This window comes from Sebastes fasciatus, chromosome 3 (assembly GCF_043250625.1).
Source record: "Sebastes fasciatus isolate fSebFas1 chromosome 3, fSebFas1.pri, whole genome shotgun sequence".
NCBI lineage: Eukaryota > Metazoa > Chordata > Actinopteri > Perciformes > Sebastidae > Sebastes > Sebastes fasciatus.
The window spans coordinates 24,648,519-24,674,793 of NC_133797.1; the positions used below are offsets into that span (position 1 = coordinate 24,648,519).

Below are 26,275 nucleotides of genomic sequence, written 5' to 3' on the forward strand. Positions count from 1 at the left end.
GTCTGTTAGAGGCCTCACATCCTGTGTGTGTGCGTGCATGCGTGTGTGTGTGTGTGTGTATCAATACGTAATAAGGACTGATCAGATATTATTATATAAGCTGATATTAGAGCAGCAGTTTCCTGGAGCTGCATGAGGGGATTTTTCTGCGTTTTAGGGCTTGAATGAAAGAGGCTTTTATTGTGAAAAGTCATGAACACCTTCAGACCTTCAGATGTTTTGACTGGTCGTCAGTCAGTGATCAGGTCTGCTGGTCTTTGTAGTTTCACTGCTGTTGGCATCTCTCTCTCTATTCTTCTTCTCTCATTCGTTTATGACGTCTTTCTGTCAGACTGAACTCTGAGATATTTTTAGATCAGCGAGTACGTGAGCTGCTTCCATTTACTGTCATCCTCCTTATCCTCTCCTCTCCCTCCTCCTCCTTCTCCTCATCTCCTCCTCCTTCTCCTCATCTCCTCCTCCTTCTCCTCACCTCCTCATCTCCTCTTCCTTCTCCTCCTTCTCCTCGCCTACTCTTCCTCCTCCCCTCTCCTCCTCCTCTCCTTTTCTCTCCTACTCCTCCTACTCCTCGTCTCCTTCTCCTCCTCTCCTCTTCCTGTCCTCTCCTTTCCTCCTCCTCTTCCTCATCTCATTCCTCCTCCTCCTCACTCCCTTGTTTCTTCATCTCCACTCTTGTTACCCCTCCTCTTCCTCTTCTTCCTCCTCCTCTCCTCCTCTTCCTCCTCCTCACTTCCTTTCTTAATTCTTCCTCTCCGCCCATGTTACCTATCCTCTCCTCTCCTCCTCCTCTTCTCCTCTTCCTCTCCTGCTCTCCTCTTCTCCTCATTTCCTTTCTTGTTTCTTCCTCTCTACTCGTGTTAACTCTCCTCCTCTCCTCTCCTCTCCTCCTCCTCCTCTACCTGCAGTGTTGTTGCTTCTGTTGCAGCAGTGAGATGAATATTTGATGCTCCTGTATGTGTCAGTGGGCGAGAGACCTCAGGCTGCCTCTCCCTCTCTCTCTCTCTCTCTCTCTACAGCTGAGTCAGCTTCTGTCCAACGATCTGAGAGGATCGCCTCCCTCTCTCCCTCTCTCGCTCTTCTTCTCCCTCACTCTTCATCCCCCTGCATCTCCTCTTCCTCTACTTCTCTCTCTCAGTACTCTCTCTCTTTCTCTCAGTGACATCATCTTTAATCAAACAGGAAGTCCTCCCAGCTGCCATCATATGACAAGGCACTAGTAGTATTAGAAGTAATATAGCAGCTGCAGTATTTATTTTAAGGATCAGTTGGTGTTATTCTACATTTTTCTTATATTCAACAAATCTTGTGCAGACTGAAACCAACAACATGTTAATCCGTCACTCAGTATTGTCTGACTTCCTGTCTGTGGCTCTCAGCTAATAATGTATGAAATGAATGTGTCTCTGGTAGTGATGAACCTCCAGAGAATGATCAGCTGAATTTGCAGCTCCTCTCTGCTTTACAGAGCTTTATAGTGAGTTTCAGTGCATTGTTTATCTGTCCGGTCCACAACTTTACCGTTCTGGTTCCCTCTCACCGCTCTCATAGTGTCGTTTTCAGAGAAAAAGCTGTAAAAAAAAACACTGAACACCACACCTGCTCAGCAGCAACAAACAGACAGATATAGTCAGAGACTAGCTGGTGAACATAGGGGAGCATTTAGCAGCTAAAGAGACTATTTCCCTCAGGAGTTTGTGGAGACCAAAAACAGAGCTAAAAGAGAGTGAGTATTGGACTTATATTTATCAGGTGGACAAAAACACAAAACTCCTAATGAATCATCATGTTCTTATGTAACTGCTGGATGTGGAAACAAGCAACAACAACAACAAAAAAACAGTTGCTGCAGGTATAAAAACACCCCAAATATATATTTTAATTTTTAAAACAGCTGGTGTCTGTAGTATTTTAACAAATGTCACTCAAACAGGAGGAAAGATAATAATAATAATAATAATAATAATAATAATAATAATAATAATGATAATAATAATAATAATAATAATAATGATAATAATAATAATAATAATAATAATGATAATAATAATGATACTAATGATAATAATAATAATAATGATACTAATGATAATAATAATAATGATAATAATAATAATAATGATAATAATGATAATAATAATAATAATAATGATAATAATGATGATAATAATAATAATAATAATAATAATAATAATAATAATAATAATGATAATAATAATGATAATGATAATAATAATGATAATAATGATAATAATAATAATAATGATAATAATGATGATAATAATAATAATAATAATAATAATAATAATAATAATGATAATAATAATAATGATAATGATAGTAATAGTTATTTGTTGGGGTCAATGTTCAGCAGTAGAATACTTTTTTGTTTGCTTTAATTTTTAAATCTATGTCTGCTAGCTAGCGGTCGTCGATACTGGTGCATAGCTGCATTTCTTTACAAGTTCGTAAGGCCAGCTGTTAGTTAACGGAATAGCGTGAAACCAGCGGCAAGATTGTAAAACGAGTGTCTGCATCCTTCTGCACTAGGGTTGGATGATATGTTTAAATATTCTCACCTCATCTCATCGATGTGTTTTTAATAGCTGTTGGACAACAATGGAGCTCTATGGCACAGAGGAAGAAAAGATATCAGGCTTTGATACACACACACAATACTTGTTAGTAGATAGATTACTGTTGGTTTGAGTCTGAACATGAGATTTAATGATTTTATTTTTAAGATATGTAGACTTTTTACAGCTCTTTGATTGTAGAACACAAGGTGCAGCAGTACTCTCTGTCAGTTATACTGTATCAGCTGTATGGACTTCTTTACAATGTCTCTCGTTCACATCGGTGGTTCAGTTTCCTCTCTAACACCAGTGTGTCAGGGTGTGTCTGTGCGTGCGTGTGGAGGATCAGCTCTCTCTCCCTGATGTTAGCGTGTAGCTGCTGATGAATAAATAATGTGGATTGAATAAAATAGATCTACTGCTTCTGTCTCTGATGGCTGAACTAAAGGCTTTTTAGACTAAGCAAATCCGATTTGCAAAAATCACATTTCATTTGTTTTCTTGTTGTCCAGACTTTCTAAAATGTTTGGTTGTCTAAACAAGGCCTTACCTGAACACAGCATGTTGATTTCATCATGCTGACGTTCCTCTCTGTTCTTGTCATTTAATATGTTTCTTTTAGTTTTTTCATCCCAGAATCTCCTTGTCTTCTCCAGATAAAGTTTAGGACTCTGTAAAAAAAATAGAAATGCTCTGAGATTAATTTCAGATTTATTAGATTCAGCCAGTTTGACTGTTATCAGGTCATTAAATGGGACTTTATCAGTGGTTATAAGCCTCATAGATGTGGGTCATAAGGGGACTGCTACACCCACTAGTAAGTTTTATCATCGATTAACATGGGTGATCACCGAAAGAAGGAATAAAAGAAGACGACAGTGACCTCTAGCATCTAGTGTCTACTTTTCAAACGTAGTTATTTTTAGTCAAAGCAGGATCATTTTCCCTAAACTTCACTAAGTGGTTTTATTGCCTAAACCTAAAGAAGCCTTTTTGTTTGTGTTCAAAACGTGACTTTTCATTCAGTTTTACATGTTTGAACGTGTTGCACGTGTTTCACTTTCACTTTTACAACGTAGTAGGCGTAGTAGGCCCCTAATGACCCACATCTATGAGGTTTATAACGACTGATATTTAAAATGATATTTTACTTTAAATCTCACAACTTAACCCTCTTTCAGAAGAATTGTATTATTTAGAATTGTTATATTGATCTCCTCCTCCTCTCCTCTCCCTCTCCTCTCCTTCTTGACATTTACTATGTTTCGTCTCAGAATCTCCCCGTCTTCTCCAGATGAAGTTTTGGACTCTGTCAAAAAATACAAAACAAATACTTTCAGATTTATATGAGAAAATAAAGTTGGAGTTCTGATAATAAAGTCACAATTCAGAGTTATCTCTCCAGGCCTTTATTTATACATTTCTCAGCCTTTTTCTTCTCAGAACTCTATTTAAAATGATCTTTTACCTTTCAAAAAAAAAAAAATCCATCTTAAATCTCCAAACCTAACCCTGTCTCAGAAGAATCATCGCACATAGGTTTACTTTATATAATATAGTTTAACCTTTTTTTTAATAGACAGGCAGTGGTTGTCAGAATGTTCTGACTGAATTGTATTATTTCATGAAAACTATAAAAAGACTTCCCCACCTTTTACTTTGACATCAGTTGTTGCCTGAGTGACAATTTGCATGACGTTCAGTCTGTATTGATCACCAATCATCACTTCTTTTATCAATGATTTATGTTCTGTGTTTTATTTTCATCTTATTACGTTTCAGTGTTGTTTTTGCTTTTCTTACAGTTCCTTTGGAGTTATGATTTTGACGTGCATGCCTCCCAATTCTCCATCATCTCCATGGTTACCCAGGGATGTGAGTGGTTTCTATGGCAACAGAGGGGTCACAGCTGCATCACCAGCTGAAGTATAACCTGAAATACAAAATAGAAAGAACATGTTAGTCACCAGCACAGATTAAAGTGCTGCTATGACAGTGGTGTGTCAATACAACTTTATTAACACATTTATTACTCACATTGTCGCTCGTTCATGACTTTTTAACCATTTGTCAGGGTCTGCAGTAACAATACACAAACAAACACCAACATGTCAACCTGGACAGCTGTTGCTAATAAAGACTTAAGTTCATGAGTAAATCAGTTGCTAGCAAACATCTGTAGCACCATCCAATAAAAAGCAATCATTTATGTAAACAGGAAGTCACTGCGACATCACAAGCTGTAACCAGTGGGCAACTCCGGGTCTGAAAAATTAAGTCAATGCTGACGTGCCTTAAACTTGCATTCTTTCTAATAGCCAGCAGGGGGCGACTCCTCTGGTTGCAAAATAAAATGACCCTACTTCTCACTTGATTTATTACTTAAGTAAACATTGTAAACATGAGTTTATGGTCTCAATCACTAGTTTCAAGTCTTCTTCAATACAGCATGATGTTCATTTAGTAAATTATGGTCCCATTTAGAGTCAAATAGACCGTAAAGCAGGGGATGCTTTAGGGGGTGGCTACCCCATGATTGACAGGTAGCTACCACAGAGTTGTCCGTGTTTTCGCCTTACAACTTTAACCCTTTCACAGTGTGTTTTCAGTTCATGAAAGTTAATTATAACCTTTTTGGTTGACTAAAAATGTCTTATTCAGTGTTCGGTTATGCTTAGTTCCACCGTCTCGTGTAACTTCTGGTTGCAAAAGACCAAGATGGCGTCGGCCAAAAACCAAGATGATGACAGCAAAAATGCCGAACTTGAGGCTTCAAACCATTAACCAATGGGTGATGCCTTGGTGACTACGTCCACTTCTTATTTACAGTCTATGGCCGTTACATAACTTCCAAAAAATAACAGTTTTTGGAGTCAAAATGATAAATTAAAGTGAACTGTGTGTTAGTTACACGAGTGTGAAATATCAAATCATAATGAAGTAGCTGATTGTATTGGTCATTCAATCTAATACATATATATAGGCAGTTAGTGGCTGTAAATATTTCGTGAGTCTCTATCTAAGTAACGAAGAAACAAGTGTTTCTAGTCAGATTCAACAAACGCTTTTAACTTCATAAAATTGTCATAAATCACTCGTTTCAGCCTGATGAATGTCTCCTGTTCATCAGAAGGTCCGTTGGTTAGATTTGATCGTTAGCACAATCTGTCAGTCTGCCATTAAAGGGATAGCAGACAGAGGATCGGTCCAATAACTTCATGACTCATCAGTCGAGTAAACATTTCATACAGTAAATCCATATATCCACTCTCAAGTCATGACGTGTCTCCCTGTAGTCATGGGAACCTAAACATGTCATTACATACTGCTCACCACACAAATATGAATGATATCACCATGGAAACATCCTGATTGATCCCTGTGTTATCTGGAGGCTGTGTGGATGCAGTGTGACCCTCTGCTGATGTTTCTGTTTGTCTCATTATTTATTTGGTTGTTTTGGTCAGTTTGGTTTTAATTTACTTTGTTTACACAAGAAACATGAATCCAACAGATTAAAGGACGCAGCACCTGTCTGCTCTGTTACTGCGGCGGCTGCAGCCCAATACCACGTGATGTTTCCATTCAGTGCGACAAAATCTTCGTCGCCACTCCATTTCAATTTGCCACACAGAATACCACGTGTACCAAGAGCAACGTAAACAGTATAGATTAACACACACATCTGTGACATATCCAAATATATAAAGTACTCTGGTGTCTCTGCCAACACTTAAATGCTTCATTTGGCCACGCCGACATGCCACTTGTTACGCAGCGGCGAGAACGGCGTTCCTGCTGAAATGGAGTGCAGCTGCCACAAGGCAAGTGTTGGCAATGACACTGCAGAGCCTTTTCTAGTAATACAAATAATATGTTTTTATCAGTCTGTATTGTTTGATGCTGTTTTCATACACAGAGACATCAGTTCAAGTTTTGTGTGCCGCATTGAAGTGGAGTGGACACCCTGTCCAACTGGCATTGTGCTGGTCAGGTTTCGGAGTGCACCCATTTTTAAACAAATAAATTAAACTTCTGATAAACATCTCTAGCTGATGTATTGGCTCGGTAACAAGAGGTTTTTGGTAATCAGGATGTAAATTAGACCAAGTTTCGTTATTTTTTATTATGTTTTTTATTTGATGGAGCAGCAGTATGTGATTTAGAAATATAAGATTCAGTAGTGAGTCCTGATTGTTGATGTAACCGCTGACTAACTTTTCTTCGTCTCGTGTTCAGCCGAGGACTGTGGCAGGTTTCAGAGGGACGGTCCGCTACGCTTCAGTCAACGCTCATAAAAACAAGGTCAGTGTGTTTGTTCTCTTTAATGAATTACAATAAAGGGTAACTTTTGTATTTTTCAATCTGGACCCTGTTTTCCCACGTTTTTGTGTCTAACTTATTAATAGGGACAACAGTATTGAGGGCTGTCGACGGCAGCTGCTCACAGGCGGCAATATGGTGCTATTGGGGCAAGCTGGCACTGTCATTTACATCCACTAAAAGTGCTTGTTTTTGTCATGATTGTTATAATAAGTGTCTAACAACATTATGGAAAGAGTCGTTCAAGGAGAAGTCTCGTTCTGAAATCTGGCGATGTGACGTTTTGCTGGAAGACAACGGTGGAATAGTGGAATACATGGTGTAAACGTGAGTGGCAGCCGGGCAGTTTGTTGTGTTGGTTTACAGAAAGCGTAGCTTAGTGTTATCTAAAAGACTTTCAATGTCATGGCTGCATATTTAGATGATTTCAACAATGTGGATGAGGTCTTTGAACTTGATGGCCACCCGTATTTATTTGAGCCAGAGTATACGGATATTCAGATTTCACTGCGAGACTTCTCCTTTATTGGTACTTGGACATGATAACAAACAGACCAGATCAAGAGAAAGGTAAGAAAAAAGTTTTTTTTCTCTGTAGGGTTCTTTCCATAATGTTGTCAGACACTAATAATAACAACTTGAGCCTGTCAGCGGCAAAAACAAACACTTTTAGTGAACGAAACGTTACAGTTTCAGAAATTGTTGTCCCCATTAGTCACTTAGACACAATAACATGGGAAAATAGGATCTAGGTTGAAAAATATAAGTTACCCTTTAATAACTTTATTGATGATGATGGAAATATTCTACTGAAGCCTTCAGAGTTTATATTTGTGTAACACCGGCAGTTATGAATGAAATATAACATATGAATGGATGATAAAACTAATAATAACAGTGATATCCTAACAATGTGTTTTTGTTGTGTTCCTCCAGGAAATGGGTCGCCATGACGACCTGTGGTCATTGTTTTACATGTTGGTGGAGTTCGCCGTTGGACAGTTGCCATGGCGAAAGATCAAAGATAAGGTCAGACTGTAACACACTGTTACAATAACTACTTCCATGTACCTGTAGTACCACCAGTTAAAACTACTATCACCAACGACAACAGAATGATAAGAATAATTTGATAGAGAGTCAAAGTCCCGCCCCTTCCCCTTGCTAAAAGACATTTTAATATCCGTCATTGCATTATTTATTTATTTATTTATTGTCATATGCATAACAATTACAGAGAAAGAACTGAAAATCTTAGATTTCAGGTTCCCTCCAACAGTGCTCATTAAATGTATAAAAAAAGAAAAACACAAGTCAGTCACGATGTGCATCACCTGTATTATGTTTCCATGAATTTTCCATGAATCGTCATTAATTCACTGCAGCTGAAAGTGATTTTTTTGTTGTTTTCTCCAGGAACAAGTTGGTCAGATTAAAGAGCGTTATGACCATAGGATGCTGCTCAAACACATGCCTTCAGAGTTTAATATCTTCCTGGACCATGTCCTGGCCTTGGACTACTACACCAAACCAGACTACCAGGTACACGCTGTGAACTGAACTGTGTGGCCTCTGCTTCAGTGTGAACAGCTGGACATTAGTTCAGGTGCATGAGTCCGTCTTGTTGTTTTGTTTTAGCTGCTGATGTCGGTGTTTGAGAACAGCATGAAGGAGCGAATCATCACCGAGAACGAGCCTTTTGATTGGGAGAAGGCGGGAGGTGATGTCACGCTGTCGACCCAAGCCTCCACCCAACCACAGCACAACACCCGACCCACCGCCGCCATGGTGGGGTAAGAACCAAACCATCAGCTGTATGAGCGCCTCCTAAAGCTGAAGCTGAAGCTTAAAGGATCATTTATTGTTGGTGTTATTGTCATATTATCATTCAATCCATCATCAATGAAAAGAAGACGGGTCAAGAAACACGTTACTTTTGCAGCCGGGCAGAACACATAATAATAAACACATAAATCATATCACAAAATATGTAAAAACACCCACATGAACTACATCTAAAGGTTGCCTCTGAAAAAAGTAAAGTCAGCCGAGAAGTGGAAGAGGTTAAAACAAACAAAAGCACCAGAATAACCTTTAGTACATCATAAAATGAGTTTCTAAATGGTGTCTGAAATATCAGAATTTCTTGTGTCCTCGGTCCACAGAGCCAATGTGACGCCGGTTCCTGGAGATCTCCAGCGGGAGAACACCGACGACGTTCTGCAGGACGAACATCTCAGTGATCAGGAGAACGCCCCCCCGGCGCCGCCCAGCCGGCCCCCCGGGGAGACGGGCGTCCCCCACGCCGGGGAGACCGGAGAGGCCTGGGAGGACACGGACTTCAACCGCAACAGACTCAGGATCAGCCTGAACAAGGTTTGAACTGTTACAAAACAGCTGGACTGATTGTTGTAAAGATGTTAACGAAAAGTTTCATCTTCAACTTTAACTTTTCAGCCGTGGAATTTAAGTATATTTACTCAAGTACTGTACTTACGTATTAAATTAAGTACTTATATTTTACGTGGGTATTTCCATTTTATGTTACTTTATACTTCTACTCCACTACAGTGTTTAAATAGTTACTGCACAACATTACTGTACTTCCTGTCCTTCCTCAGGGGGCTCAAGAGGATGAGTCAGGTCGGGGGGCGTGTCCAGTGTCGGATGTTCGAGGTGGAGTCCCGGAATCACCGACGGGTCAGTGTCGGTCCTTACGGTACCGCCGGGTCAACAGCCCCGAATCTGACCGTCTGTCTGCTGCTGAGGGCCGGGTCGACGGCTACGGGCAGAGGTGATGTGACACAGCATAAAACCGGTCGAGGAGGTTTAAAGACAGGAGACAGCTTTCTGCTTCATTTTTCAATTAGATTCAAATTTACAAAATGCAAGTTAAAATGTGTCATTTTTTATTTTGGTCATGGTTACGTCATGAAACGTCATGAAATGAGTATTAAAGAGTCAGGTGTTGAGACTTGTTTGAGACTATATCCTGACAGTAGTGTATGAGACAGATAATCTGTGAAAAAATCATGTTCCTCTGTGTCCTCCTGTGCTCCTAATGGCATTTGCAAGATTTCACCGGCCAGATAGAACAACCAATCAGAGCCAAGGAGTCCCTACAGCAGCTGTCAATCATCGCCGATCTCGGATCAAATGGTCAATTTAGGCAGCGCTGATCAAATATGAATCAATATTCTGTTACTGTAATGCCTATTTCTCGCCTCAAATGTTTTTTTGACAGTTTGATCGGAGTTAGCGAGTTTCACGAGCAGTGGTTGACAGCTGCCCAGAGACTGCTCGGCTCTAAATAAATAGTAAGAATGGTTTGGAAACCGGTGGAAACAGGCTATTTTGTGACCACAAGTGCCAACAACAACATCAGCAATGTGTCTCGCGTATGTTTCACGTCATTTACTGTGTATTTCTCGTGTGTTTTCGTGACAAAACATAGTTTGGAGACCTCATCAGGGATTCCTCCTGGTGAAAGATCTTGTAGCGTGTGACCTCCTGTCTCCGGTCAGTCATGTAGTGTGAAAACCACAATGACTTCAAGACTCCCGATTACAAGACAGCAAGTTGTGTAGTGTGAACAACACAGCGATCTGATGACTTTGAATGTCTTGTAGTGTGAATTAGGCATCAGTCAAGTCACATTTTCCCCATGTCTTCATGTTTCTCTATGTCCTCCAGGTCCAGGATGGACATCCTCGGCTCTCCGTCACGTCACGTCTACTCCTCCCAGCCGGCTCAGATGCTGTCGGTCGACCCCGGTTGCCGTGGCGGCGGTCAGGCTAGCGGCCGTGCGGAGGTGTCGGCGGCGTCCGTCGACCAGGAGGCGCACAGCAACGCCTTCATCCGCTCCGTCCCGCTGGCCGAGGAGGAGGACTTTGACAGCAAAGAGTGGGTGATCATCGACAAAGAGGCGGAGCTACGAGACTTCCAACCAACCACGTCAGGAACCACTGACGAGGAGCCCGAGGAGCTCCGCCCCCTGGAGGAGCAGGAGGAGAGGAGGAGGCTCAGGGCCGCAGGTAGGAGCAGTTCATTTGTCTGTGTTTCCTTCCATTTATTTTGTTACAAGCTGTGTTTCGTGTTGTCTGTTGTTTACACGGCTAACAAGTTTTTAAAAATGGTGGTTGCCGATGCTGCATTCTAAGAACTATGATCATTCTGTAACACTTACATCATCTCAACAAACCACCCTGGAAATCTTCATAGTGGAAAAGCACTAAAATTACTTTCTGCTGACTAATGTTAGACATAAAAATTGTATTTGTAAGATTAACTAACAACATTAACCCCCTCAAAGCAACATTGAATTAATATTTATTTTGATATAAATCACAAAATGTTTGCATCAGTCTCTTGTAACTCTGGTCATCATTTTGTTTCCCTGCAGGGGAGCTGGTGGTCCGTCCAAAGACCCACACCAGGGACAGCAGCCGAGGGATGCTAACGCTAACGGAGGAGGAGGCATCGAGGAGGAGCGGCGGGAGCCCCGTCCAGTCGCCCTGTCACTCGCTGCCGTCAGGACGCCCCCGCCGGAGAGAGTCGGATCCCATTGGACCTCAAAGACCGGTAAGAGACCCAGCCAGCCAATCAGAGGAGAGCTCAGCTCTCTGATGTTGGCGGACAGATGAGGAAGTGGACGGCTGCTGTACAGGTTCATCACTCTGATGACTGTTACCAGACGCTGTCATAAGGAAGCGTTCTGCAGCAGCTGCTCCGCCTCGTTTATCTGTCGGTCAACATGCAGCTTAAAGGACAAATCCAGCGTGATCGCAGGTTCAGCTCATTTCCAGATTCTCCTTCTTTGGTTTCCATCAGTTTCGATGATTCTGCAACTTTTTACTTCACTTTAGGAAAGTTTCATTGTTAGAAAAGCAAGCTTTTGACCAAGAGATTGTTGGTTCAATCCCCAGACCTACAGGATAAATCAGGTACAGGAGCTGCTCAGTGGCCAACAGATCAAACTGGTTTTACTGGGCAGGGTGTGAGTTCACCAAACCTTCACTGGATAAATAAAGTAAAAAAACACTGGCTGTGACTGACAGGAGGTTGAGTCTAACACACTTACAGAGAAAGTTAGGAGTGAGCACACCTGAGAGATTAAACTTTACCTGTAGATTCACTGAGCAGAGTAGATTTCCCCTCCAACTATCAGATAACAGTGTATGTCAGTCCAATATTTGGCCAAGTGTTTTTTCCTGCCTCATCAGTTCCATCATCACACGAGGAGGTGAACACATTTTCATCTCTGGACCTGAAATGAGATCTTGGGTGCTTTTTATTATGCTAACGTGTCTCCTCGCTTCCCTCACTCACGCCTCTTCGTCACATCTTAGCTCCTCCAAACGAGGAAGTGAGAGAGAGAGATGCAAGGGTGGAGGAGTCGAAGCTGCCAAATGAGAAATCTTTGGTTCCATAGCGTCAGTCTTAAGCGACGTCAGTCGCTTCAAACTGTGTGGCACAGGTTGAGGTGCGGCATTTATACGTCATGCCACTTGATAAAACAGCATAGGATACACCTGTGTTTCCTTGCTCTAAGCTCCCTCAGAAGCCTCCTTTCCTCTCTCCTCGTCTCACCACAAACACTGTTAACGTTTCCTGCTTTGGCCGTAGTGGATAACGTTACTCGCTGCCGTTCCTGGCACTCTCTCTCTTGCTTCACCACTCACTTCCCTCGTACATAAATACTCTACACTCTGCCTCTGCTCCAACTGGCTCTAGAGAGGGACATTCGCGTTTTCGTGTCGGCCACCATATTGCAGCTCTCCAACACGCTTGCCACACGGGAGAGGCTTCAGTTGGTTGCCATCTCCTCACCTCACCACTAGATACCGCCAGATCCTACACACTGGACCTTTAAGGGATTGGAAGATCCTCAATGATGGCTGAGGGGGAACAATTTCTGGGTCACAGGAGGAGAAAGGACGTGAGGAAGCACCAGTTAGCATAATGAGAAGCACCCGATGAGTCAAAAATCACTGAAACTGTCATTTGTTAAAATAGTTTTAATCAATCTAATCTAATGAGCGAAACATCTGGACTCATGCTGGAATTGTCCTTTAAAGGTGTCACAGTGATGCAGATGATGCAGGCAGACTCCTGCAGGAGTTTGTCTGCAGCTGAACATCTGTCACATGCAGTCATTCTGTTCAACCAGCAGTAGCCAAAAGATCCAAAAGATAGATTTAGTATTTCCTAACTGTTCACTGACGGGGAGAGATGGTGATTAGATTCTTCATGTGATGTTTAAAGTACATGTTGCTCGTGAATTAAGCTCCCCTCATGTTCTTTAACTGAGGACATCAAAGCTGTCGATGATCCCAGATAGATGTTTTACTGACTGTTTTCACACAGCAGGTTCAGTTTTTCAAGATGTGTTTATACACAGTATACATACTTATGAACTGACCCTCTTATCATGGTAGGATCAGATATTGTTATAGATTTCTCTCTTAATCAGCCTCTTTTTCACAGATGTTGTTCTGCAATATATAAATGATATTATATAAACTGACCACTGCTTTTAGACACTGTGGCAGATTGAAAAGTATAATTCTCATATTGTTGTTGTGTTGTGCGATTAGTCTGTTCTCAGTGTAACCGAGTGGACAGCAAAATGGGAACACCTTAGTGTTTTAAGAAAAATTGAACATGATTGTTATTGTTTGCATTCAGCAAGAGCATATCCTATGAGTCTTAGCTGCTGTCAAAGCCTCATGGGTGCTGTAGCTGCTGAATATCGTGTTCAGATTTTTCTGTCCAGTGCTGCAGTAGATATTTTATCATCGTCATTGTGGTCAATGTGGACAGAAATCTTCAGCAACATAATTTCAGCTTCTTTAAGAGAAATTACATTTAGTTTCTGATGCTAGTGGAAAAGAAGCTATACAAGAAAGGGCTGGAATTAAAGGTGTAGTTTCACATTTTGAGAAATACACTAATTCACTTTCTTGCTAAGAGATATATTGCCTTCAAATGGGGTCGTGTTTACCGTGTTCACGAGAAGAGTCCATATGAACGTCCCCCTCTTGTGGTATTCACGACCTCGTAAAGTGGAAAGTTTCTGAAAGCTCCAAGTTGTGATGTTTGTTGATGTTGTCAGAAATGGCGGAGGCCATGGAAGTTCATTTTCCAGCGCACAATAAGTTGATATATTGTAATTTTAGTCGTGTATTGTTTTTCTTCGTAATTTTATAATATGTCTGAGGAAAATGTTGATATTCCCAACGGCCTCATCCTTTTCCTCTGTCATTATGCTTTTGCATTTCCTGCATTATGTTACCCACTTGCTAGCTTGCTAAATCATTAGCCTCTGTGGCTTCTAGACGCTGACTTCTAGATGCCGACAGTAACGTTAATATTACCGTTGCCTAGCAACGACTTAACCACTTGAACGCCGAGGATATTGTGTACACGACTTCCCTTGTTGTAAATACGAGCTTACAAGTTTCATTTGAAGGCATGCAAAAGATGAGAAGATTGATTAGATTAGATTATTTTAGTTTAGCATAAAGACACTAGTTCATGTTATATGTTCCTTGTTTAATCCAAACACAAGCAGGACAACAAACCAGATATAGCGGGATAGTTAGTGAGCTGTGAACGGTACCGCTGTCTTTTCCTCGTCATTGTGGAGCAGAGTTGAAATACTTTCCATCTCTTTGCTTTCGCTCATTGACTTTTGCTTTGGACCATTGTTTTATTCTGAAGGAGTGAATGAGAAGCAGCACTTCCTGTATGATTCAACCGTGTAGCCATGATGTTTCTATGTCAGGATGTTGATGATGTTTTCATCTTCTTCTGTTGTTCTGCTGTGTTTTCTCATGTTCTCCGACACGCTAGAGTCAAAGTGACTGTTTCACCACCTGGTTTTACACACACACACACGCACACACACACACACACACACACACACGTTTACTTAGGTCACTTTTGGGGACACTGCATAGACTTACATTAATTTCCTTGAGACTCACCCTAACCTTAACCACTGACCCCAAAATCAGCTTTTTCCAAATTGGGGACATGGCCTTTATCCCCAATTCCAAACAAGCCGTCCCCAATTAACTGGTCTTTAGTCTGAAATGTGTCCCCAAAGGTAGCTTAAGTCAGGAACACACACACACACACACACACACACACACACACACACACACACACACACACACACACACACACACACACACACACACACACACACACACACACGCACACACACACAGATTTGGTGATTCATTTCAGGTTGGTGGCTGAGTGGAAATTTACTGTAAACAAACCAGTTTCAAAACTATTTTGGACAGAACCTGTCAAAATCAATGAAAAATAAATGACTTGATAAATAAGCAAGTGAATATGGCATTAAATGGACTAAAAATAATATTATAAATAAATGTAGGCATTAATTAGTTGACAAAATGTGACATAAATTGATATTTCTGTTTACTGTTTTATTTTTATTAACTTTTAAATTGATGTATTTATTTTAGCGTTTATTTTTTTACTCATTTTATATTATTTTTATATTTATTTTATTTACATTTAACAGTTAATGCCGGTCTCCTTCCCGAAGGTTTGGGTCCAAGAAACAGCTCAGCTTCAGACGGAAATGCGAAGGATAAAAAAAATGGAGAAATAAATGAAAAAATAAATAAATACAATTTTATAATGAATAAATACATTTTAAAAATAAATCTAAAATATTAACTAAATTTAAAATTTAATAAAAATAAATAGATAAATAAAAGGGGGAATTAAATAGAAGCATAGATAGATAGGGGAAGTAGTACAAAGATAAATAAATAAAGAAGCAAATTAAAACAGAAATATCAATTTATGTCACATTTTATCAATTAATTAATGCCTACATTAATTTAGAATATTATTTTTAATTCTATTAATGACATATATATTTATTTATTTATCAAGTTATTTATTTATTTTTTAACCCATTGGCCGGTTCCATCCTCCATAAAAAACAGCCCAGTATTCCAGGGATTAACCTTAATTGGACGAATCGGGACCTCACATTGTACGTCCGGTGCCGACTTTCAGGGAAAGTAAAGGTGTGGAAGTCGGGTGGTGGATGCACGGTAGTGTAGCAAGTCCATCTTTCATGCAGGAGACTGGAGTTTGTGTCCTGAAACAGACCTGAAATTAATGTTCATCTTTTTATTAACTGTAACCACAATTTTTCCCTAACACTAATCATACCTTAACCATAGTTTAATTTTCATAAAATCTTTCCCTAACATGCTGCCATGTGTACATATTGTAGAAAGTGAGTTAAGAACACTGACATTGGAAGTAAAAAAAATGTCGAAAGTAATCTGGGTTTTTGCAGAAACTTCCAGTATTGACGTTCTTGTCTTACAAAAGGTTTATTTAGAGAAGTGGAGTGGTTGAACAAAATAACAGAAACTCCTGATCATCAAGCAGTCCATCATGATCCTGATTCAGGACTGTCACAGTCCAGTATTAGGGTTATGATGCTCGTCATGTCATGTACGTCAGTTTGGAGTAAAGTAACAAACAACATTCTTCCTGTAAGAACCTTTATAAACCCCTGAGTGAATATTCCAGTACTGTGACGATCCTTCAGTATAGAGTATTTTGGAGAAGCTCATCACTGTCAGCTTTTGTTGAGTCTGTCAGAAGAGTTGGTTCAACTTGATGGTCGTAGTTTGTTCAGTCAGAGTCGGCTCTCTATCTGTTTTTTTAAGAAATTTCAAAGAAGTTATATGCTAATTATTATCTATTTATCAGCGGACATGGAAATAAAGCTTATCAATTAACTTTGTATTCCTTTCCTGAAAATGTATTAAATAAATTACCAGCTATTCAGGGAAATAGCAGAATAGAATTATTAAATAATCTTTATAATAAAGTAATTTTTGATAAAGTTTGAGGTAAATATTGGGGTAATTTGGCAGTAATTCCAAAGAAATTTCAAATAGGTAACTTGCTAATTATCACCTAATTACCATGTAATTTGCGGACCTGTAAAATGAAGTGTTACCATTAACTCCAGCTCGTAGAAAACAATACCTGTATTTACTCGTAACAAGACAACAAATTGTTATTTTATCAATTAGTAATCACACTTACACTTTACCAACTTAGCTCATGTTTGACTCAGTTTCATTGGATTGAGTTCAGGTTCAATAATTGGTGGTTGAGATAACGTTAACAATACACTTTTCGTAATTGCGTCGAACTGTTTGTGCAAATCCTAGAAGTAAAGGGTTGAAGACACATATCCATTTTATTTCTAACACCTTGCTGCTCCAGCCGTAGTTTGGGGTCCTGTCACCACATACAACACATGTATATCATATCAGCAGGAAAAGTGTCAGAAATCATGACAAACACATGGAAACTGTTATATTTGTTCATACACAGCCGTTGTTTTCATCAGCTACATTGTGGAACATTTAGACATGTATTTAGCAATCAAATAATACTCGAAATGTCAAATTTTAAAATGTAAATCCAGTAAATTCCTCAAAGTGTTCAGACCGGACCGTCAGAGGTTTCTCATTTTTAGTCTATGAGTGTCGACATGATGTCATCAGCTGTATATAATGAATCCATCATTCAGCCAGATTATATTAATGAAGTGTTGCTGGTTTGATGGTTAGTGTGCTCTGCATGTTGGCTCAGTCAAAGATGCTTCACTACAAAGATACACTGGTGTATTTATTGGAATTCAAAAAAGAAAAGAGTCAATTGTTATGTGAATGTCTGGTGTCGGGAGCTTTGCATTAAAATGAAAGATGAGAACCCTGAAGTCCAACTGAGAACCAGAAACGTAATGTTTGTCATGAATACACATCATTACACTTTCATGGGCTCTTACAACAAGCTGAAACGATGTCTGCTCAGACATCACTAAACACATACAGATCACCTGCACTGACAATGACAACAAGATGTCATTAAAAATACACTTAAAAAAACATGTGTGTGTCCACTAGTAGCTGAAAGTGAAAAGACATTTTCTCAGATCACTAAAAAGACAACCATTTAAGAATTTAAGGAGTGTTTTGTCGAATGTGTACAGAGGCCTAGAAGTGCCAAAGGGTAATGTTTTATTTTGAATGTGGTGTATGCACAAGATAAGAACTTATCTTTCAGGACTTCTGGGCTTCCATAAATTCAAGATGAAGGTAATAAAACAAACAATAAAAAAACGTTTGTGTAAAACTGATATAAATATTAAAACAACATCTGTTCTAAAGGCTAAATTCTGAAAAGAAAAAAAAAAGGTTGAAAGCGTAAAATTTTCAACAGTTATTTTAGGACTAAATAATAAAAGATTCTGACAAATGGACTGGCTATAAAACAAAGGAAACAGCATCCTTGAGCACTTTGTTATGGAGGACCAAACCTGACTTGCCGTCACAATATGAATAATGTCCTGATGGTGGTGCTACGGGAAAGATCATGGAGTTATTAATATTTAAAGGGTTCATCCTCTGAGGAGGAAGAATGACATCAGGACATTTCATTACATTCAATTTTTTTTTCTGTGTGCTTGTGTATTTCTTGTGAAATGTTGTCCTGATGGTGGCGCTAGAGGAAAAGTCAGGGGGTTACCAGAATCATTAGGATTTTACCTCTGGGGAGTCTGAAAATGCACATTTGGTTTCATGGTAAATGAATGTGGAATCATTGAGTTTCACATTTATTTAACATTTTATTTTCACTTCAGTATTTATATGTAATTTTCCTGCAGCAGGATTTCTCTTTGTGGGTTATTTGTTGATTCTTTTCTTCTTGGTTTCTTTCTTGATTTTTTATCCATTTATGCTTTTCAGTTCAGTTCTACATGTATGTGACCATTTGATTTATTCATGCACTCATTTATTTATTTACTAATAAGTCAGGTTTGATCCTCCATACTTGGTGGCTGCTGTTTACAGGCTGGACGTTATTACATCATCACTGATATTTCACTTTATCTGCAGCGTGCTGAAACGTGTGCACAAATCCGTTTTTAGTGATATTTTAGCGAGCTCTACTTTATTTTCGTGCCGATCGTCACCGCTAGACTCAGAGCGAGCTCTCCGCCGCCAACCATCGAGGACTGCCATTCTCTTTTTTACTCCTCTCCAATTCTTCCCCTCCCCTCCACATAACTACTGACGCCTTTGCCCCCAACCTATCGCTTTAAAAGTACACAGTATTTCGAGTTTGACTCACCTGAGGAGACACAGAAAAGAGCGAGGGTGCCATTGGGACAACACAAGAAGAAATAAAGTGATGTTTCGGGGTAAGCACAGTTTAGGAATAGTCCTTTACCTCTGTTCTCTCACTCAGTTTCTGTTCCTCCTCTTCCTTTTCCTTCTGTTCAGACATATTTCCTCCCTTTTTTTTCCTCCGTTGTGTGTCTGTGTTTTGTGTGCTTGATGACTCCATCTCTATTTTGTGTTCCCTGTTTCTTTTTGCATCTCCAATGGTAATTTTTCCTTCAGAAATCCAAAGCTCAAAAGTGTCAGGCTCAGACTGTTGTAGACTAGTGAGCTACAGTATGTGCAGTGTTCGTGCTGGTGTGTCCTTTTAAAGTGCTTCTTTGTGGGGGAAAATATTTTTCATCACCATTTGTCCAGCTAGAGGGATGACCAATCTGGCAACCCACACAGCTAACAGTCTATTGGCTCTCTGTTAACTTTTTTCATAGCTTCTAACTAGTATCTGATAGCTGTAACTGTAGACAGATTTACACCAACACTCCCTCAGCTTCTCTCCCGAGGCTCCTCCCCTCGTAACCTTTGACCAATCAGCTGAAGGCTTTAGATGTGGGAGAGCACCAATCAGCTCTCTCTTGTCTAACGCCAGGTCAGGGAGGGGAAGGAGACGAGGGCAGGAAGTCAAATCAGAGTGTTGGGACGTAGCCGTAGGAAAACATTAAACATTAAAATACATTTATTTTTTATAAAGTGTCCCCTTGCTAATCTCCCTCCCTCTCTCTGATTGGTCTGTTTGCAGTTGGAAGAGGACAGGCACCAACCGCGGCCCAATCAGCTGAGGAGGCTGGCCTCCTACGTCTTCTCCTCCTCCACCTTGGAGACGGAGCAGTATCCCCACGGAGGAGGCAGCTTCATTCAGAGGAGCCGCTCGGCCGAGAGCAGCCCCGCCCACATCACTGCCGCCAACGCCTCGGTCCGGCGGCGGCACGCCGGCACCCTGCCGACGCCCGGTAGCCCGCGGAGCAGACACTCGGTCCTGAACGTGTCGCGGACGCAGCTGCAGCAGATGTTAGCCAAGCTCATGAACAAGAATAGCAGCTGAGAGGACTGAGAGACGGACTCAGAACACACACAATATAGACACACACATGTAACACGCATACATGGACAAACACATACTGTATACGCAGAGTCTGTCAAACCAGTTTTGGGCAGAATTTGGCCCCCCCATCCCCCCACCCTGGTGTCTCAGCACATAAACTCTATTAAGACTGCACACAGTGTAGCTCACCTACTGAGGACCTGTAATTTATTAACAGCAGCAAATAACAATTATTTTATTATTTATTATTAATCTGTAAATCTTTGAAATTTATTTGATTCATCCTAAATCAAATGGTTACAGATGCTCATCACAAGAGTCCAAAGTGATACTTTTTAAATAAAGATACTCTCCCTGATTTAATTAAAGTGCCTCTAAATCCCAAAATCATTTATTAATTGTCTTCAGTTTGAAAAGCTGTGAGGACATGTTAGAATTTGTGGTCAAAATTAGAAATGCACCGATCCAACTTTTTCAGTCCCGATAGCGATACCTGGGCTTTGGGTATCGGCAGATACCGAGTACTGATCCATTACCAGTGTTTAATTAATAAGCTTTATACCTCACTGTGGGGAAGTGACTGGGATCATTCTGTTATGTGTAAGGCAACATCAGGCTGGACTTAAACATTGCTTTCTTAACTTTGTAAAACAAAATGTAACAAATAAATACATAAACATAATTTTACTGAATTATTATTTATCATTAAAATAAACAATTGTACACTAGCAACTTGGCAATCTTCAAAATTAACAGTTGAAAACTTGAATTACAATTCAAGTGTAAACATAGAATTAAACTGAATAGATCGGCCCCATTGTCATCGATACCCTATCCAGCCATTTGAGTCAGTATCGGCCGATATCCGATCCGGTATCGTGCGTCCCTAGAAAAAATCAACAAGTGCCCCTTTAAAAAACAAGAAAACAAAGTAACAAAAATTAAACAAACAGCTGATTACCTATTTGTAATTTGCTGGTTTGGCACCCCTGCATATACAAACACATACACATATATGAAACTGACATAATGAACACAGAGAGCCAGATAATAACCCCACGTCAATTAAACACAACAAGCCATATGACTGGCACACAGCAGCACCGCTGTACATGTAACATGTAGTTTCACACACACATATTCACACTCATGTAGCTCTACCAACTACATTTCGAGCAGAGGAACAGAAGAAAACGGGAAATATTTTCCATGCAATAAACTATAAAGCCTCTCTGCAAACCTGATGTTGCACACGCCGCAGACCTGGCAAACTGGAGGAAATGATGTGAAACTGAATATCTCCTTCTTGTTTCTGTGAAGAGGAGGAAAGTTAAACAGAGTGAGGCTGCTGACAGACTGTTAAGCTTTACAGTATTTGTGCATTTATTTATTTTTATTTATTTTTTCTGCTTTACCTGCTAAAATGAAGGAGCGATCGTCGAGGAATGCAGGTCGTCCCGGCGATCATGTTTTTGCACCGAGACTATGGAGTCGGCGTTTCCCCTCCGATCATACCGTCCACCGAGCAATACACCTGACACCGCTTCACCACACGTCTTCACCGACACAAAACCAGTGATCCAAACGTCTCGCCCTGATTCCAGCTTCATTAAATGTTGTGTGTGAAGAGAGAAGTGTGAGTTTTCTCTGTGAAAAGGGTTTTCTGAAGGTGTCATAACTTTGACCCTAGACTTAAGCTCCGTCTTTATGACAAAAACTGTTACTGTGCTGGGTCTCTGGGTAGAAGTACGGTGGCCCAAAAGTGCAAATATTTCACACAAAAAAAGAAAATGCAGCAACGTTTTTGAAAAAACTAATTAGCAAGAGTGAATACACAATGACATTTCACAAAACAACAAAATAAAACCCCACAACATTTCACAAAATAAATTCACAACTCAATAACAATATAGCAGGAAAAAAATGAAAGGACAACACAATATTAATTTTATATAAATGTTTCACAAAACATTAAAAATAACAAAAACACTATGACTAGAAAAAAAATGTAAACTATAAACTACACAACTTTCAACCCAAGAAATAAACATAACAAAGACATATTTTTTCAAAACAAATTAACAAAACAAAACTTGTAAACCACAAAAAAAATGAAACAGAAACTTCTGTGACAACCTCACAATTCTTTTGCTGAATGTATCAATTTTAGTTAGCTCATTTCTGATTTATTTCCTGGACGGTTTTAAAAATAATAACTCTATGAAATGTTGTCGTTTGCGGTTGAGGGCCACCATATTACACGACGTAGCCCGCGGACAGAGCTATCTCTTTGCATTGAAAGCACCCTGCGTTCAATGTGACACTTTTTTAATTAAACTTTTTATGATGTAGGAAGGGTCGAGATGTTAAACATGACATAGAGCATCATGGGAAGGGAGACATAATACAGTATTACTGGCTGTTGTTGGTGCAGAATAGAATAGTTACACAAAGATAGCACATTGTCGTCCTTGCATCAGTTTGTCGTGTGATTGTTGCATCTCTTGTTTGAGCAGCTGTGGCGCTTCATTTTATCTTTGAGATTATGACTTAATTTTCTTTTCATTTTAAAATTACACAAAGTGTTTGTCGCTTCGTCCACCACTTTGGTTCAGACTGGAATATATCTCAACGTCAGTTGGATTGTCATGAAATTTGTTTCAGGCATTCATGTTCCCCAGAGGATGAATCCCTCTGACTTTGGTGATCCTCTATCGCCATCATGATGGTTAACATTTGTGTTTTTGAGTGAGATATCTCAACTATTGGATGGATTGTGATGAAATGTGGTTAAGACATTCATATTGTCATAATTGTAATAACTTTGGTGTCTAACTTTTCATCTAGCGCCATCATCAGGTCAACATTTCAATTTGTCCAATACTTCGGTTTGTGACCAAATACCTGCAGAGCTAATGACATTCCCGTCAGCCTCAGATGTACTTTATGTTTACTGCTAATCAGCAAATGTTAGCATGCTAACATGCTAATCTAAGATTGTGAACAAATGGTGCCTTCAAATGACATGTTTGTTGACGTTGTCAGAAATGGCGGAGGCCATGGAAGTTCATTTTTTGGTGCATAATAATTTAATATATTGTAATTTTAGTCGTATATTGTTTTTCTTCGTAATTTTATAATATATCTGAGGAAAAATGTTGATATGCCCAACGGCCTCATCTTTTTCCTCTGTCATTGTACCTTTGCATTTACTGCATTATGTTACCCACTTGCTAGCCTGCTAGATTGTTAGCCTCTGTGGCTTCTAGACGCCGACAGTAACGTTAATATTGACAGTTGCTTAGCAGCGGTGTTCTCACGACTTAACCCCTTGAACTCCGAGCATATCGTGTACACGACTTTCCATGTTGTAAACACAAGCTCATGAGTTTCATTTGACGGCACCAACAGTAATACCTGCTAAACATCAGCATGTTAGCATTGTCATTGTTAGCATGCTGATGTAAGCATTTGGCTCAAAGCACCATTGTGCCCAAGTACAGCCTCACAGAGCTGCTAGCAGACTCTTAACCCTGAGATCAGGATTTCATGATCAGGTTATCTGTAGATAACAGTTAATTATTGATCAGGACTTAGCCTATGTCTTTATCAGGACAACAAGCGTCTGTACTTCCTGTTCTTTCCAAGTCCATTTCAACATGGAGTCGCTCTGACGGATAGTCGTGTTACTGTTAGAAGCACTTTATTGTCTCAAGAAAATTAAGTCATAATCTCAAGATAACAAGCTCAGAAACACTTTCAGAAACCACAGCTGGTCAACACTTCAGAAGGTTGTTGTCTCACCTGCATCGTTCCACGTTTGGATGTTGTGTTTGAGTTCAATCCAGATCTTCCAGAGGACGAGGTAGATCCTGTTTCATTCATAAGGATGGTCAGTTAGAAATGCAATCAATAAGATTATGTTGTTGTTTTTGTTGGTGGAGATACTGGACGATAAACGTTGACCTAAAGGGCCGTCAGATCGTAGGTTTAGGCTGTTGTGTTGGTTACTGTTTGGTGTTTTCTGGGCAGTTGTTCCTGGGTTTTTGTCTCTGTTTGAGTCAACTGACCTAATGAAAAGTTGTAAAGGTGATGGTCATCCGTGGTTTTGTAAATGGCAGTGAGTTTGACCAGAAAAACTCTTCATTGTGTGTTTAAATCTATTCTGCAGAGGTCTCTGAAGAGGTTTTCCTGATTCCTGACATCTTGGTGTGTGTTTGGATCACCATATTTACTTATTTCCATCGTGCTTCCTCTTCCATTACTATTTTTTGACCGCTGGACTTCACTGTTGCACTTTATCACTGAGTCGATCGGAGAGGGGGGGTCAGGCCGGGCCGAGGGTCTCACTATATGGATGCAAAACACAGATGCAATAAGTGAAATATGGGATGTTACAGCAAAAAAGAGAATTATTTAAATGGACGTTCTGGTGGTTTAAACCTTTACAAATCATACCATCTGTATGTAGATTGATTTTCTTTCTTACAGGCAGTTTCAGTTAATTTCTATGAAAACCAACTTGCAGAGATTTGAAGCATCCTTGAACTCACATCCAAGGAGAATTTTGAAAACTGACTCTGGCTCTGAAATTCCAGAAAACATGATGATAGTGCAGAAAAAGTCAGCTATTATCTGCCTTCAATTTCAAGTTGATTTCTACGGAAATTAACTGTAAACAATTGCAGCCTGGAAGGAAGGAACTCGATCTGATGGAAGATTTAAAAAACGATGAGCAGGAATGAAAAGTTATTAATGAGATAAAATAAACCACCACTATATTCCCATAATGGCTCCAGTAGAGCAGGGCGAGGGCTTTCTTATTTCCGACGCAGTTCGCCTTTTTCTCCGTTTCACAAGCAATGAGACAGAATAACGTTACAGTCAGCAACATTTGTATCGTAAGAGCATGCATGCATAGTTAATGTAGCCAGACGGTGTCAGCGTTGACCGATGGGAAACAAGCTGGGTGTGTGTTATTTGTTGGTTTTAGTGGCAGTATGTTACCATGTCTCCATTTGGGAAATGGTTGTTCCTGGTAGATGTCTTAAAAGGGAATTGTCAAATATGGTATTTTGGTGGTTTATTGTGTGAACATCCAACAGTCAGGAGGAAACACCATCAGATCAACAAACATCTTAGATCTAATGACCAAGCTGTGGAAAAAAAATCTACATTGTAAGAAGTCATCACACATTTTTTGGTATTTGGTTGAGACAGAGGCGGTGGAACAGCTGATTTGTCAGAGACATTGATATGCGAAGGATGGCCTGATTTAGATCCAAAATCCCACAAATCCCAAAATGATTCAACCCTGCAAAGAATGTCTGAAAATTTGCTTGTCTTTGAAAATCACACTCATCTTCCAACAAAAGTGCCATGCCCCCCACAACAACCCATTCTCGTGAGTCAATTCTTGAGCCAGGAAGTGAGTTACCTCACCTCATAGGTGTTTCACTTCCCACTTAACCACCACAGATGCTGGTGTGGAAGAATACTAGAAAAACAACATCAATAGTTTGTTTAAATGTAGTTTCAAAAAGTCTGTTTAGTTGTTCAGAGCCTCCCGATTTCAAAGGTTCAACTGTCATTGGCTATAATCACAGTCTACACAGTGTCTGCACACTTTGAACAAAACAAATGTCTAACAACAAAATGAAAAGCCATCAACACAAAGAACAATAGCAATGTTTCCATTCACATATTTTTATGAGCATTTTTATGAAGTACTGCTTTAGAAGCTGTATGGAAATGGCAAAATTCATTAAAAAAGAAAATTTGTTATGCTTGCTTGAGATGGTTTTCGCCTTTGTCGAAAAAGAGTTGATGCGCTAAATGGATTATGGAAACACCTTTGCCGAATAAATTCTCACGTAGCGAACATTTAACTCATATGACTGATCAGCTGTTTCTGCTGTCGGTTTCTTCTCGGATATTCCCATAACGCGTTAATGCTTGTTTTTGTCTCCGGACAGTACTAGCTGACATGAAAGAACTACTGAAACAAATTCATGAACACCTCTGTTCATTTTTTCTCTCGTAGATGGTTGGATGGCCAAGGCGACTTGTTTTGTTTC

General features: G+C 39.8%; 1 protein-coding gene across 3 annotated transcripts in view; it reads left to right on the forward strand.

The window, feature by feature from the left end:
• The window catches only part of ttbk1a (tau tubulin kinase 1a), a 57,311-nt gene that overhangs the window by 21,680 nt on the left and 9,356 nt on the right, over positions 1-26,275 (forward strand). For all 3 annotated transcript variants that reach the window (XM_074629785.1, XM_074629786.1, XM_074629784.1), the window contains exons 7-14: positions 6,813-6,878; positions 7,833-7,925; positions 8,313-8,438; positions 8,535-8,689; positions 9,062-9,272; positions 9,518-9,690; positions 10,590-10,930; positions 11,299-11,477. In XM_074629785.1, the coding sequence (XP_074485886.1) occupies positions 6,813-6,878; positions 7,833-7,925; positions 8,313-8,438; positions 8,535-8,689; positions 9,062-9,272; positions 9,518-9,690; positions 10,590-10,930; positions 11,299-11,477 (1,344 nt within the window). The remainder of the gene's footprint in view (positions 1-6,812; positions 6,879-7,832; positions 7,926-8,312; positions 8,439-8,534; positions 8,690-9,061; positions 9,273-9,517; positions 9,691-10,589; positions 10,931-11,298; positions 11,478-26,275) is intronic.